At 43.2% G+C, this 13,121-nt stretch overlaps 1 protein-coding gene across 4 annotated transcripts in view; it reads left to right on the top strand.

Annotated features, from left to right (window-relative positions):
• ASTN2 (astrotactin 2) overlaps positions 1–13,121 on the top strand; it is a 993,079-nt gene that overhangs the window by 639,464 nt on the left and 340,494 nt on the right. For all 4 annotated transcript variants that reach the window (XM_043927598.1, XM_043927599.1, XM_043927600.1 and 1 more), the window contains one exon: positions 4,083–4,271. In XM_043927598.1, coding sequence (XP_043783533.1) covers positions 4,083–4,271 — 189 coding nt within the window. The remainder of the gene's footprint in view (positions 1–4,082; positions 4,272–13,121) is intronic.

Consider the following 13,121-nt stretch of genomic DNA (forward strand, 5'->3'; position numbering starts at 1 on the left):
TCATAGGTAAGCAAAGGAGGTACAGAGAAGTTAAGCTTTTTTTCCAAGGTCACACAGCCAATAAATGGTGGAATCTGGATTCAGACTTTGGTGGTCTGGATACAAAATACCTGCTTATAACTTCTCTACATTAAGGCATTGTATAAATACTCATGAATAACTCCTCACTTTGCTGACCAAAGACCATATAGGCGAAGCTGTGATTTTTTCAGTAGTCATGTACAGGTGTGAGAGTTGGACCATCAAGAAGGCTAGGCACCAAAAAATTGATGCTTTCAAACTGTGGTGCTGGAGAAGACTCTTGAGAGTCCCTTGGACAGCAAGGAGATCAAACCAGTCAATCCTAAAAGAAATCAATCCTGAATATCCATTGGATGGACTAATGCTGAAGCTGAAGCTCCAATCCTTTGGCCACCTGATGTGACGAGCTGACTTACTGGAAAGACCCTGATGCTGGGAAAGATTGAAGGCAGGAGGAGAAGGGGACGACAGAGGATGAGATGGTTGGATGGCGTCACCGACTCGATGGACATGAGTTTGAGCAAACTCTGGGAAATAGTGAAGGATAGGGAAGCCTGGCAAGCTGCAGTTCATGGGGCTGCAAAGAGTTGGACAGGACTTAGTAACTGAATAACCTCATTTAGTCTACAAATTCAATTTGGAACCACACAAAATTCCACTAAAGTTTTACGTGGGAATTTGACAAGCCAATTCTAAAATTTATCTGAAGAGAAAAATGAGTAGGAACAGTGAGGAAATTTTGAAATAGAAAATTAGTGTTTATGAAGAGAAGACTTACTTTGCTACATTCAAAACATGCCATAAAGCTCTATTAATTAAAATAGTGCAGCATTATTATGAAAATATACAGATAATTAAATAAAATTTCCAACCATGTATACATGGTACACATAGGGATTTAGTACATGACAGAACGGCATTTAAAACTACTTAGTGAAAGGATGGCTCCTTCAGATAGTCATCTACCCATTTAAAAAATAATTAAGTTAAACTAATCACTCCCACCAGGCACAAAAATAAATTCCACACAGATTAAATAACCAAAGATGAAAAAACTGTATAAATACTGGAAGAATATAGAGAAAAATGTTTTTTTCATCTTTGTGGCTCCCTAAGCATCACACAAAATTCAAAAGCAATAAAAGACCAGGATAAAGAGGTTATAAGACATCAAAAGCAAGAGTAAAATACAAGTACAGATTGGAAGAAAATTTCAATATATTTGGAAGGTGAAAGGTAACTATTGAGAATATATGCCAAGCATGTATAAGCCAATTAGAAAAAAAGACGAGTATCACAGTAGAGAAATGGTCAAGGCGTATAGATAGATAGTGTACAGAATGAGAAATGCAAGTGGCCATGACCTGAAAATATGTGAGATCCACCAGTAATCAGGAAAATGCAAATCTACAAACAAAAATGTTTTATCTTTAGCCATCCCAGATTGGTAGTAATGAATATGAAAGATGTGGGAAAGTGTGTTCTTTCATTCATCAATGATAGGGTTGTAGGTCATGCCTCTCTAGATAGTCATTTAGTAGATCTATCAAAGTTTTAAAATTCATAAAACATTGACCCATAAATTACTCTTTTAAGAATCTGTTTTATAGAAACACAAAGGTGCATAGTGATATATGTATAACATTCTTTATCATGACAGCATTAACAAACAAAGATAAACAACCGAAATGTCTATCAATAAACATTAGGTAAAATCATTATGGTACATTTATACTGTGCAATGCCAAAGAGTTATTAAAAAGATAGATCTATACAGATACTGATTTGAAAAGATCTCTAAGAAATTATATTAGGTGCAAATGTGTATCTCACAACAACATATAGGGTAATTCTGTTTATGAGGTTTTTATGAAAAAGTTGTATATATAGCAAAATGTATGATATAATAAATAAACATAAGGTATTTTCTATTATAAAAATACAATATGTATTATGTGTATCTTTAAATACATTGAAAAAACCCTATGAGAATATATAATTATTAATAATGATGATCACTAGAACAGGAAGCAAGGATATGTGTGGAGTGGGAAATTAAGAACTTCTATGTTTTACTCTATAAGCTTTGATAATATCTAATCTTTTACTACCATATGTTTACTCACAGCTACATGTGTGTATGTGTGTGTGTAAGGGAGAAAGAGGAGGGTGAGATCTATCGAGTAAATAATTTCCGATATTTGCTAGGAACTTTTTGGAATAAATGTGTGGAACTAGACTTTGTTGAGTCCTTACCATATATCTGCACATTTATATAACTCACCTTATCTGTACTGCAACTTTATGAGGGGAGAGTTGCATATGTTAATAGATGCAAAATGAAGACAGGACAGACTTGACCAAGGTACCAGAACAGGTCTCCTTCCAAGAACTTTCCACTGTACTTTGTGCAGGAGCATGTAAACAGTGGAAAGACCCTCAGTGTATCCATACAATACCAGGGGCTAGAGGGAAACAAGGACAGGGTGTCAGCTTGTGTCAAATACAAAATATTCCTGACTTTTCAAATGGAGTGATCTTGGGTTGTGTTTTCAGCTCTTCCTGCCTACTTCCTGCCTTCAGCTGGGTTCTGTGTCTCTAGCATCAGTCACTGGTTCCTGCATCCTGGCTACACTTCCTTCTCAAACCAAGTCTCTCCCTTCTCCCACATGAGTCTTTTTGTAGTCAGATTCTACAGATCTTCACTCCCATGGAAGAAAGGCAGATAAGAGACTGCCTGCTTCCTGCTGCCTCCAGTCAGCAGAACCTAACCAGGGTCATGCCATGCAAATAGGAACAACTGAATTTGGAAAAGACAAGTGGAGAAAAAGATGACTTTGTTGCTGAACAGACCTGATTTTGAATGCCACCTTTGACACTTATGGTGTGGCTTGCTTGATTTTTTTGGCTCCTCATTTTGCTCCTCTGTAAAGCAGGAATGATGATGCTACCTTTTTCATGGTGATAAAAATAAACTTACAAAGTGCCTAGTTAATAGCATATGCTCAATAAGTAAATATCCCCATCAACACCATTACAACCCCTCTAATTATTTTGTCAAGTATACTGAAGTTTCTGTTCATGCAGTCCATGTGTCATGGACCGTCCCAGCAGCCTGGTGAAGTAATGCAGGATAGCAGTGTCAACCCCCTTTTACAGATGAGGAAACTAGAAAGCAAAGAAGTAAAATGACTCACCTGGCTTCACGCACATCACACGGGGCAAAGATACCTATTTAATCTGCCTTCAGTCATGCGGCCTGTTTTCTTGTGTGTCTTAGTATGTTCACCCTACGCACAGTGCCCAGAAAAGGACCGTGGGTAGGTAGATACTCAAAGAATTTCAGTTTCTCATTTGACTTTTCATAAGCTAGGGCCTCTGCTTTCTGTTTTCTCCTATCTCTCTAAGAGATTTATTTTCCACTCTATAAACACCTCACATTGCAAATATTTTCCCACACCCTATTCAGATGCCCATTTGGGCCACCAAGGAGCCCATCCCAGTTTCAAAGGCGTGCCAGGGCTGTCAGGAGTAGGTAGTTAGAAGTCAGCAGAGGCTGCTAACTTTGCTAATTGAACAGAAATTGTGGCGGCTGCTCTGTGTGCTGTCCATGGTCGTGAAACTATCACCTTTGCTCAACAAGGGCAACGAAAACCTTGTTTTTGCTACAGTCTTCAACCTTGGCCGACAGATGCACTGGGAATAGATTCTGATTTGAGAAACTAGTTGATAATTCCCTGCAAATTGGTCTGTCATGCTTTTTAAGGTTTGTGTGTTCATGGAAAACAGTTTTTAAATTTGCTTTGTGCGTGGATGTGCTCTCTGGCGTCCCCCTCGACTCCTCCAAAGTGTCACAAATGACTTTCCTTGAATTTACCAATTTGCAGGATTAATGTGCTTCTCTCTAGACACCTGTGCCCTAGATAGATTCCAGCCAGCTTAGCTGTTTCCATTCCTAAACTCTGACCTGTTTTGCAGGCAAAAGAGGCCTGGGTTTTAGGTCACTCCCAATAGGGGCATCCAGCATGCACGCTAACTCTCGGCCCTGTTTTATCACGCAGCTGTGTGGAGGAGTACAAGCTGGCTCCTGATGGAAAGTCCTGCCTTATGCTCTCAGATGTCTGCGAGGGCCCCAAGTGCCTCAAGCCTGACTCCAAGTTCAACGACACCCTCTTTGGAGAGATGCTACATGGTTACAACAACCGGACCCAGCATGTGAACCAAGGCCAAGTCTTCCAGATGACCTTTAGGTATGGGGCTGATGTCTGCACTTCACTGGTTGAGTTGTTGACCCAGAATCTGGGCAGGGGGAGGAAGCCATGGGTACCATGGGATAGAGGTCTGGTATACTGGTCAGTATCTCCCTAGACTCACAAGCGCCAATGCACAAAGTGTCAGAAGTCAGCAAAGTTCTCTGAAGTTCCTTTCCACTGACTGAGGCCTTCGTCTACCCTATCCTCCCATTTTCTAACTCTCCACATATTTTAATTTCAATCTTAAATCATCCTATAAGTATAGTTAATGGAATTTTTAATGTAATTAATCTTTTCATCTATTAAAAAGTAAGTATCTTATGTAGGCTATTCAGGCAGTTCAAAAATAAAGACATTTAATGAAGTAGAAAATAAAATTCCCATCACCCAGAAATAGCCAAAATTAATATTTTCTTGAACATTCTTAAAACACCCCTCTCTCTTTCTCTATCTGATTGTCAGTGAGTAGACAAACATACCAATGTGCCAACTCTCAGTAAAGCTGTTTAGAAATTGCTATTTTTTTCTCACTGGTATGTCAAATACCTCTTTCCCTGTTAATAAATACAGACATACATATGAAATTAAAAGAGGCTACTCTCATATGAGAATAAACAGGAAATCAACTGGGTTGTCCAAATTATATGAAGATTAGACTTGCAGTCTAATTGGGAAAGTCTTCCTGGGAGACTTGAAGGAATTGAGGCTGTTCTGTCTGGAGATGAGAGGCCTTCAGTGGGATTTATTCGTGCCTCAAAATCTGAAAGCCATAAGATGATACCACGAGAAGAACTGAGAACTGTTCCATACATAAGAAATGTTTGTCTTTTTAAAAAATATATATGTACTTTTAGACAGTTTTGCATAAAAATGTAATAGGATATTATCACAAAGAAAGCTTCACCTATCATTTGCGGTCATGTCAACAGAAGTCAGAACTGGTAAGAAACATCACCATCGGAATCATCCTCATCCTGCCAAATAATTAATAATTATTGATTGTAGTAGGAGTGGTAATACTCGCTGCTATTTGTTAAGAAATACTGTATGTCATGGAGTAGGAAATGGCAACCCACCCCAGCATTCCTGCCTGGGGAATCTTATGAACAGTGGAGCCTGGTGGGCAACAGTCCATGGGGTCACAAAGAGTTGGACATGAATGAACGACTAACACACATTGTGTGTCAAGCTCTTTACTAAGTGTTTTAATAATAATGATAGCCACAAGCATTAATTTAGTATATGCTGTGGGCATTCTAAGCACTTTCCATCCACTGATTTATGTCATCCTCACAATGGCCCTGTGAAGTAGAGGCTGTTGTCATCCTCTTTATACAGATAAGAAGTGGCAGTGTTCAGTGACTTTCCCAAATCCCCTTTATGGGAAGTTAAAGAGCCAGGACGGTGCAATTACCGCTTCACAATTAAAACCCTTTGAGATACCATGGCCTCCATTTTACAGTTGAAAGTTTTCAATAACAGAGAGGTAAACTGACTTTTTCAGTCTAGTGAGAGGGAAAGTAAGGATTCAGATGTATGTCTGACTGACTTCCCAGCCCTGGTCTTATCTTCTAATCCAGCATATCACATCACTTCCCATTTTATAGAACTAGAATGAAAATGTGAACTCATTAAACTATTCATCTATGTAGCTGTCACGTGCTTTTGAGCATCTGCAGTATCCCACCTACCATGTTGGTTACTTGGAACACAATGGGAAATGAGATAAAAATGGCTTTAGACCTTGCAGTGTTCAGATACAGTGTGTGTGTGTGTGTGTGCATGTGTGTGTGTGTGTGTGTGTGTGGCATACAACCTTAAGTACTTAATTTGTAGCAGGTATTATGAAGTAAAGATACAGTGTTCCAGGAAATCAATTAACAGTGGGATATAATTTAGTTGGAGAGAGTGAGGGGTGGGTGCATCTATTGGATTAGAAAGCAATAATAAGGCTCACTGTCTAGTTTCCAGGGGGAGTGTTATTTAACTAATACCTGGAAGATGAGTGGGAGTTAGCACTGGAAAAGTTTTCAAGCAGAGACAGATATTCTAAGAGGGAAAGGAACTTGACTGACTTCAGGAAATGAAGAATCTGGTGTGGTTGAAGCTGAGAAAGTAGGGGAGGAGTAGTGGGAGGTGAAGGCAGAGTGGTCAGCAATGGCAGATCATGGGGGTCTTGCAGGCCAAGGCTTTATTCTAACAGCAAAGAGGAAAACTCTTAAATGGATAGATAAGGAGCATATGTCATGATTGTATTGCATTTTTTTCAACTTTATGGTAGCTGTGCTTGGAGTAGATTGCAATGAGAGTGGAAAGGGAGACAGTGGAATGGGGTGAATTAGGTGTCTAGAAGCCACATGAGAATGTTAGCAGCTTCAAGCCAGGATGATGGAAACAAAATTGAGAAAGGAGATTTGGGGATATATTTGAAAGGGACAATGGACAAGGACCAGGGAGCAGTTGCAGGCAAAGGGTGAGGCTGAGGATGACAAAAGTGACTAGCAGTCTCACAACAGTTTAATGGCGGGTTTGAGTTCTCCGACTCTACCACCCAGATGCTCAAGCAAAGACGGATGGCACTCCGTCAGAAAAACCCTGCGAGATATTTAAAGGCAATCTGGATGAGCTACTCAATTCTGAGATTCTAGAATCTTGATTTTCTATCGTTTTAATAGTAGACTATTAAACCTGTGTTAAGCATGATGATGGGTAGAATATTGCTGCCTGGAATCAAAAGGAAGAAATCAACTGCCCCTCACCTTCAAGAAAGGAATCTACAAATGTGCAAAACGACACCCACACAATTAGAAAACAAATATGTGAAAATTGAATTTGCAAAGGTATGTTCCAGGGAATGCCAGTGGTTTTCAGAGTTCCCATCTGAAGACTTTCAAAAGAATTTAGAAGGAATGATAAAAGGCTTCATTAAGAACAAAGCTTATGAACTGGAGTTTGCAGTGATGACAAAGAATAGTGTTTCCTGGGTGGGAGAAGAGCTATAGTCATTTTCATGTTCAGGAAGGAACATGCAGAAGCCTGGATATATTGATAAATGAGAGGAGAGGGAGAGATAGGAAAGCAAATCTCCAGATTGACCCAGCTCCAAAATCCAGCCCTATTCATGGCCAGCAGAGTCTTTCTGCCTCATCTTTTAACTGTGGTGTTTTACCATATCCCAGGCACTGTGATATGGGCACATTGCTTGTTTTATGTAGTTTGATTTCCCACAGCAACTATCAGAGTGACTGGCATGTGATAAATGATCAAATCCATGAGTTCCCACTCTCAAGGTTGAAGATTAGCTTGGTCCAAATGAAGGACACAGATTGGAAAGTAAGGTACTGGATCCTGAGGGGGCATCATGAAATCTCAGGATCTTGTTTGCATGTGGGGAAGGGCCTTCACTAAGGTCACAAGGCAAGTCATTTGAGAACTGGCCTGTGAACTCAGATCTCCTGATGATCCAGCAGGCTTGCCTTCCCCCTGTCAATAGACTGGTTGATAAGAGAGAGCTTGGCTCCTTGAAGGCTGATCTGGGAGTTTCCGGGCTCACACGGAATTTTAGCCCCATCAGGAGTCTTCCTTCTGCCTCAAACACTCTGTTTATTGTTCCTTGCCATTCAGTCTTAGGTTATCCCTGAATAGATAGGGCCAGTCCACCCTGATTTGCTCGTGGAAGGGAGTATAGTGAACAGATCACACTCTTCCCTTTTGACAACAGCCTCCAGATTCAGGGAACTCCCTAGACTCCCATTATATTAGAATAGCCCATTTCACCATCTCGCTCATCCTTGGCTTCAGTTAAACTTTCTTTGCAATTATTTCTGTCCCCAGACCATGTCGCCACTTGGAGCTCTATGCTCAGGCGGCCGCCTTCCCTCTGTGGGAAGGTGAGTGGCTTCTAATGAGTCTAAATTTATCTCTTTCAAAAGTCTCCTTTCCTGAGCCCCAGATAAGGGGGCGCTGGGGCTCCTCTGTCCTTTAGGCAGGCCTGCACGGTTCTTCAGCACCAAAGGCTGTTGTCATTTCTTTCCTGCCCCTCCCCCTCCCCCCGCTCCCGGAATCTCTGGTCCAGCCCTCCAGAGTACCCAATCGTCTTACCATATGTCCCATCTCCCGACAACGGCCTGGCCTGGCCTGGGATTGCAAACCCTCTCCCAGTTACAGACTCTGCTCTGTGACAAGCCCCATGCTGCTTTGTCAGCCCCACCCCGTGCCCCCGCCTGGATGCCCACACCTGGTGACTGCCGACAGGAGACAGGCCTGCCGCTCATGCCCTCTCTTGAATCTCTGAAAGCACAGCCTGGATTTCTGCTTTACAGAAGTCCTGCATTTCAAGTTTCTGAACTGGGCAAGCTCTTAAAGATCAACAGATGCTCACCCCTTACCGTGTAGCTGGGGAAACTGAGGCCCGGGGATGGATATTATTTACCCAGTGCTTGTCATGATCTGGGGCCCTTCTGAGACTGAAAGTTTGAGTCTGTGAGTCCCAAACCACCGTTCTCCTGGCCTCTGGTTCTGTTACAGGTGATGTACGTCTCCTCTCCATGTCCCCATGTTAGCATGTGGCAAGAAGGGCCACCTGCTTCACTCTGCTTCTAGTGAGAACGTGGGTGCCTTTGGGGGCTGCCAGACTCATAATGAAGGGGGGATCTTAGGCAAACCCCACTTCCATAGATGTGACTCTGCAGGAACCTGACCCCCTTCCTAGCCACCTCGTAGGTTGTTGAATGTAGGATGCAGCTCGTCTCTGGGAGGGGAACATGGGGAGAGTTCAGGACCCTGACAAGTCCAGGAATCATCCACTATGTGGGAGGATGAAGTACGGAGCACCCGGAGAGACCCACAGGGAAACACTGACAGCATGAGAGTGATAAGGAGAAGCAGACACGCGGGGCGTGCGGAGACGAGGATGGAGGAAATGTGAAGTGGGGATCAGAGCGGCAGGAGGCGGGACTAAGGCACAGAAGGAGATACAGAGGATGGCAAGGGCTAAAGAGATGAGTAGTTAAATGGTGAAAGGGGAAGGAGTCAGGGAGGCGTGAAGGGTGAAAGGCTTAAAGGAGAGACCTGAAATGACAGGGGAAAGAAGGACAGACTAAAGTCACAATATCATTTACTCCCAGGAGGGAGTAAGTGTTGTTTTAAGAGTCTGGATGGTGTTAAGAGAGAGCTCTGGATTAGGAACAGGTTCAGATGGATTATGAAAGCACTTAAAAGCCTTTGGTAAAATGCCAAGTTCTGAGGAAATGTGGAAAGTCGAATATCTCACCTCTGAATTGCCCCCAAACTCAGTAAGTGATGCTAAGCATTGCTGTTTCTCATCCCTTCTGGTGAACTCTGTTGGTCTTAATGACCCATACAGGCTCACTGTCAGAATTCCCTTCCCTTAACTCTCAATCAGGAAGAGGCTGGCAGAGACTGTTGGAGCGAGATAAACTCACAGGAGGTTGGTGGTGTTTGTTGTTTAACTTGTTTGCTGGTTTGTATTCCACTTCCCCCTTTTTGCCCATCCTTATTCATTCCGCCTCATTTTTATTATAAAGAAAGGTCAACTTCGGTTACAGATGGCAGAAATTTAGATAAACATCAGTCAAGGACTCTTATTGAGGTTGGAGTCTCAGAAGTTGCAGTGAGGAGACATTGCTTGGGAATGGGGGCTGAGCGAATACAATCGTACATTTTGCAGACGCCTCATCAAAAAGAAGATGGTTCTGCCAGCCGCAGACACCGGCTCATAGGCCTTCCCAAATGACCTCCAAAGAGTGTAAAGAGCTCATGAAAGATTTACAGAAAGGCTATTTCCAGTCTGGGTTGCTTATCAGACATGCATGTTGTACACATGAATAAGATGACAATTTGGGTAAGATGTGGCATTCAGGATGAAGCACCACCAACCCACGCCTGATGAAGCAGAAGGATTCTCTTTAAAGATTTGAGGAAAGCTGGCTTTCACTTGTGGCACCCGCTTGTTCCCCCGCTGAAGGGCCTGAGTCACATCTTATTAAGTGGCTCCAAAGCTGTGGTTTCTCTGCTGCCTTCCTGGGACATGGTTAATTGTACATGCTGCTCTTGATCACTCCCTGTTTCCTACTCTTTCATCATGTGCATACTTTTTTATTTGCCAGGTCCTATACTACATACTCTATGTTTGCTCACTTAATCTTTCCAAGACCTATTGCAAAGTAGCCCTTGACAACTTGGTTTTACAAAAAAAAAAGAAAGAAAAAGAAATGAATATGTCAGTCAGACTGCATTATTCTGTGTCTTGGTGACACATGACTTCAGAACCTCAGAGGCATCACGAAAAGTCTGTGTGTTGCTCATACCACACGCTCTGGAGAGAATCACAGCACTTCTGCTCATTCTGGGAATCTGGGCTGAGGGGGCATTCTCTTCCCGTGCTTCCGTGAATGCTGCCATGGGAGGGAAGGAACGTGGCTTCCCCACCGCCTCCTAGAGGGCACATTCTGCTCCCACTCCACTGGCCACAGTACGTCTTATGGTCATGGTGCTCCTCCAGGGGCTGAGCTGAGACATAAGATTCCATTATGTGCAGGTAGGGCTTCCCTGGTGGCTCAGAAGATAAAGAATCTGCCTGCAACATGAGACACCTGGGTTCGATCCCTGGGTTGAGAAGATCCCCTGGAGGAGGGCCTGGCAACCCACTCCAGTACTCTTGCCTGGAGAATGCCCATGGACAGAGGAGTCTGGCGGGCTACAGTCCATGGGGTCGCAAAGGGTCAGACATGACTAAGCACAGCATAGCATGTGCAGAGAAGCAGGGACCCAGAAATATGTGGGACATCAATACTGTCTACCACACTGAGGCCCAGAGATGTTAGGCTTACCTAGCCTTATAGTCATACAGCCTAACTGATAGCACGCAGGTCTAACCACAAAGCCCCCTTAGCAGGACTACCTCCAGACTCCCAGGATGCTCCACTTCATATCAGCCCCTCTAAGAACTGTCATTAGACTTCTGTTCTCTTGTCAGTTTTCTTCATTCAATTCACAAAGAATCATAGGCTATAGATGGGAGAACTTTGGAGAACAGTTTGTATAAACCCCTTCATTTGTCTGAGGGAATTTATGTGAATTACCTAAAATCACATATAACTAGTGAATGAATAAGCCAGGCCTCCAACCCCCAGTCTCTTGGGCTTCTCTATTCACTGGCAAGATTTAGGTATATAGCATCCACCTCCTCCACTGTACGGGTGGTAACACCAAGGCCAAGGTTCCATAAAGAATTAACAGCAGAGCCAGGCCCAGAAGCTGTTTTTCTGTACTCTTAGGCCTGAGTGTTTTGTAATATACCACAATCTTATTGTAAAAAGAAAAAAGAAAAAACAGCAAAGGAGGCAAGTAGTGGAGAAATTATCAATTGAAAGTAGCATAGCTTTTGGCTTTGAAGGACATTCCCAAGCCTCTCTATTTAGTAACGCTCTAGCTCTTGGTGAAATCTGCAAATGACCACCTGGAGACACATCTGTGTGCTGCCTTCTCTGGGGAGTTGATGGTGAGATCTTGGAAGTGGACTGAGGGACAGAACTTGAAGGCTGGATCACAAGAGTCCCAGGGACTGTTTTCCCTTGGGTCCTCACTCCTTGGCTAGCTGTGAAGAGTCTCCTTTCTGTGTCCCCATTTTTCCAAAATTTACTAACATCACCTGCAGGAGTCAGGCCCCACATGGTGAGATCTTGGAAGTGGACTGAGGGACAGAACTTGGAGGCTGGATCACAAGAGTCCCTGGGACTCTTTTCCCTTGGGTCCTCACTCCTTGGCTAGCTGTGAAGAGTCTCCTTTCTGTGTCCCCATTTTTCCAAAATTTACTAACATCACCTGCAGGAGTCAGGCCCCATATGTCGGGTGTCCCTTAGGTCAGAAAGTCTACATTCCTGTTCTACCACTTCCTGGTGATCACTCTTGGCCATTCTCTCCTTCTGATTCCTGTTGTCCCTTCTGTATATTAAGGTGAGGGCAGAGCTCAGATGAAGACTGAGGGCTTCTGACCTAGAATATAGCACTTTTTTTTACTCAGCTTCATAGCTAGTGAAGTCTTTCCTACTCATCTGATCATAAGAATCACCTTGCGCTGTTCCGAGACCCACCAGTCATTTTTTGCCCCAGATAAGGGACCTGGGAAAGTGAATTTCCACTGTATCCCCAGGTGGTTTCCATGATCTACCAATTTGGGGATATTGTTGTTATTTAGTTGCTAAGCTGTGTCCAACTCTGTGACCTCACTGATTGCAGCATGCCAGGCTTCCCTGTCCTTCACTGTCTCTCAGAGTTTGCTCAAATCCTGTCTATTGAGTAGTGATGCCATCCAACCACCTCACCCTCTGCCACCTCCTTCTCCTCCTGCCCTCAGTCTTTCCCAGCATCAGGGTCTTTTCCAATGAGTCGGCTCTTCACATCAGGTGGCCCAAGTATTGGAGCTTCAGCTTCAGCATCAGTCCTTCCAATGAATATTCAGGGTGGATTTCCTTTAGGATTGACTGGTTGGATCTCCTTGCAGTTCAAAGGACTCTCAAGAGTCTTCTCTGGCACCACAATTCGAAAGCATCAGTTCTTCATTGCAGGGTCTTCTTGAGGGTCCAACTGCCACATCTGTACATAGCTACTGGAGAACCCACAACTTTGACTATGTGGACCTTTGTCAGCAAAGTGATGTCTTTGCTTTTTAATATGCTGTCTAGTTTTGTCATAGCTTTCCTTTAAGGAACAAGCATCTTAATTTCATGGCTGCATATCTAAGATGCCAAGTTCTAGAGTCTGAGTCCTAACTTGCCACTTGTCCATGGCCTGACCTTGGGTGCATTAGTTCATTAAGCTCACCTT

The sequence above is a fragment of the Cervus elaphus genome, chromosome 16, assembly GCF_910594005.1.
Source record: "Cervus elaphus chromosome 16, mCerEla1.1, whole genome shotgun sequence".
Taxonomy (NCBI): Eukaryota; Metazoa; Chordata; class Mammalia; order Artiodactyla; family Cervidae; genus Cervus; species Cervus elaphus.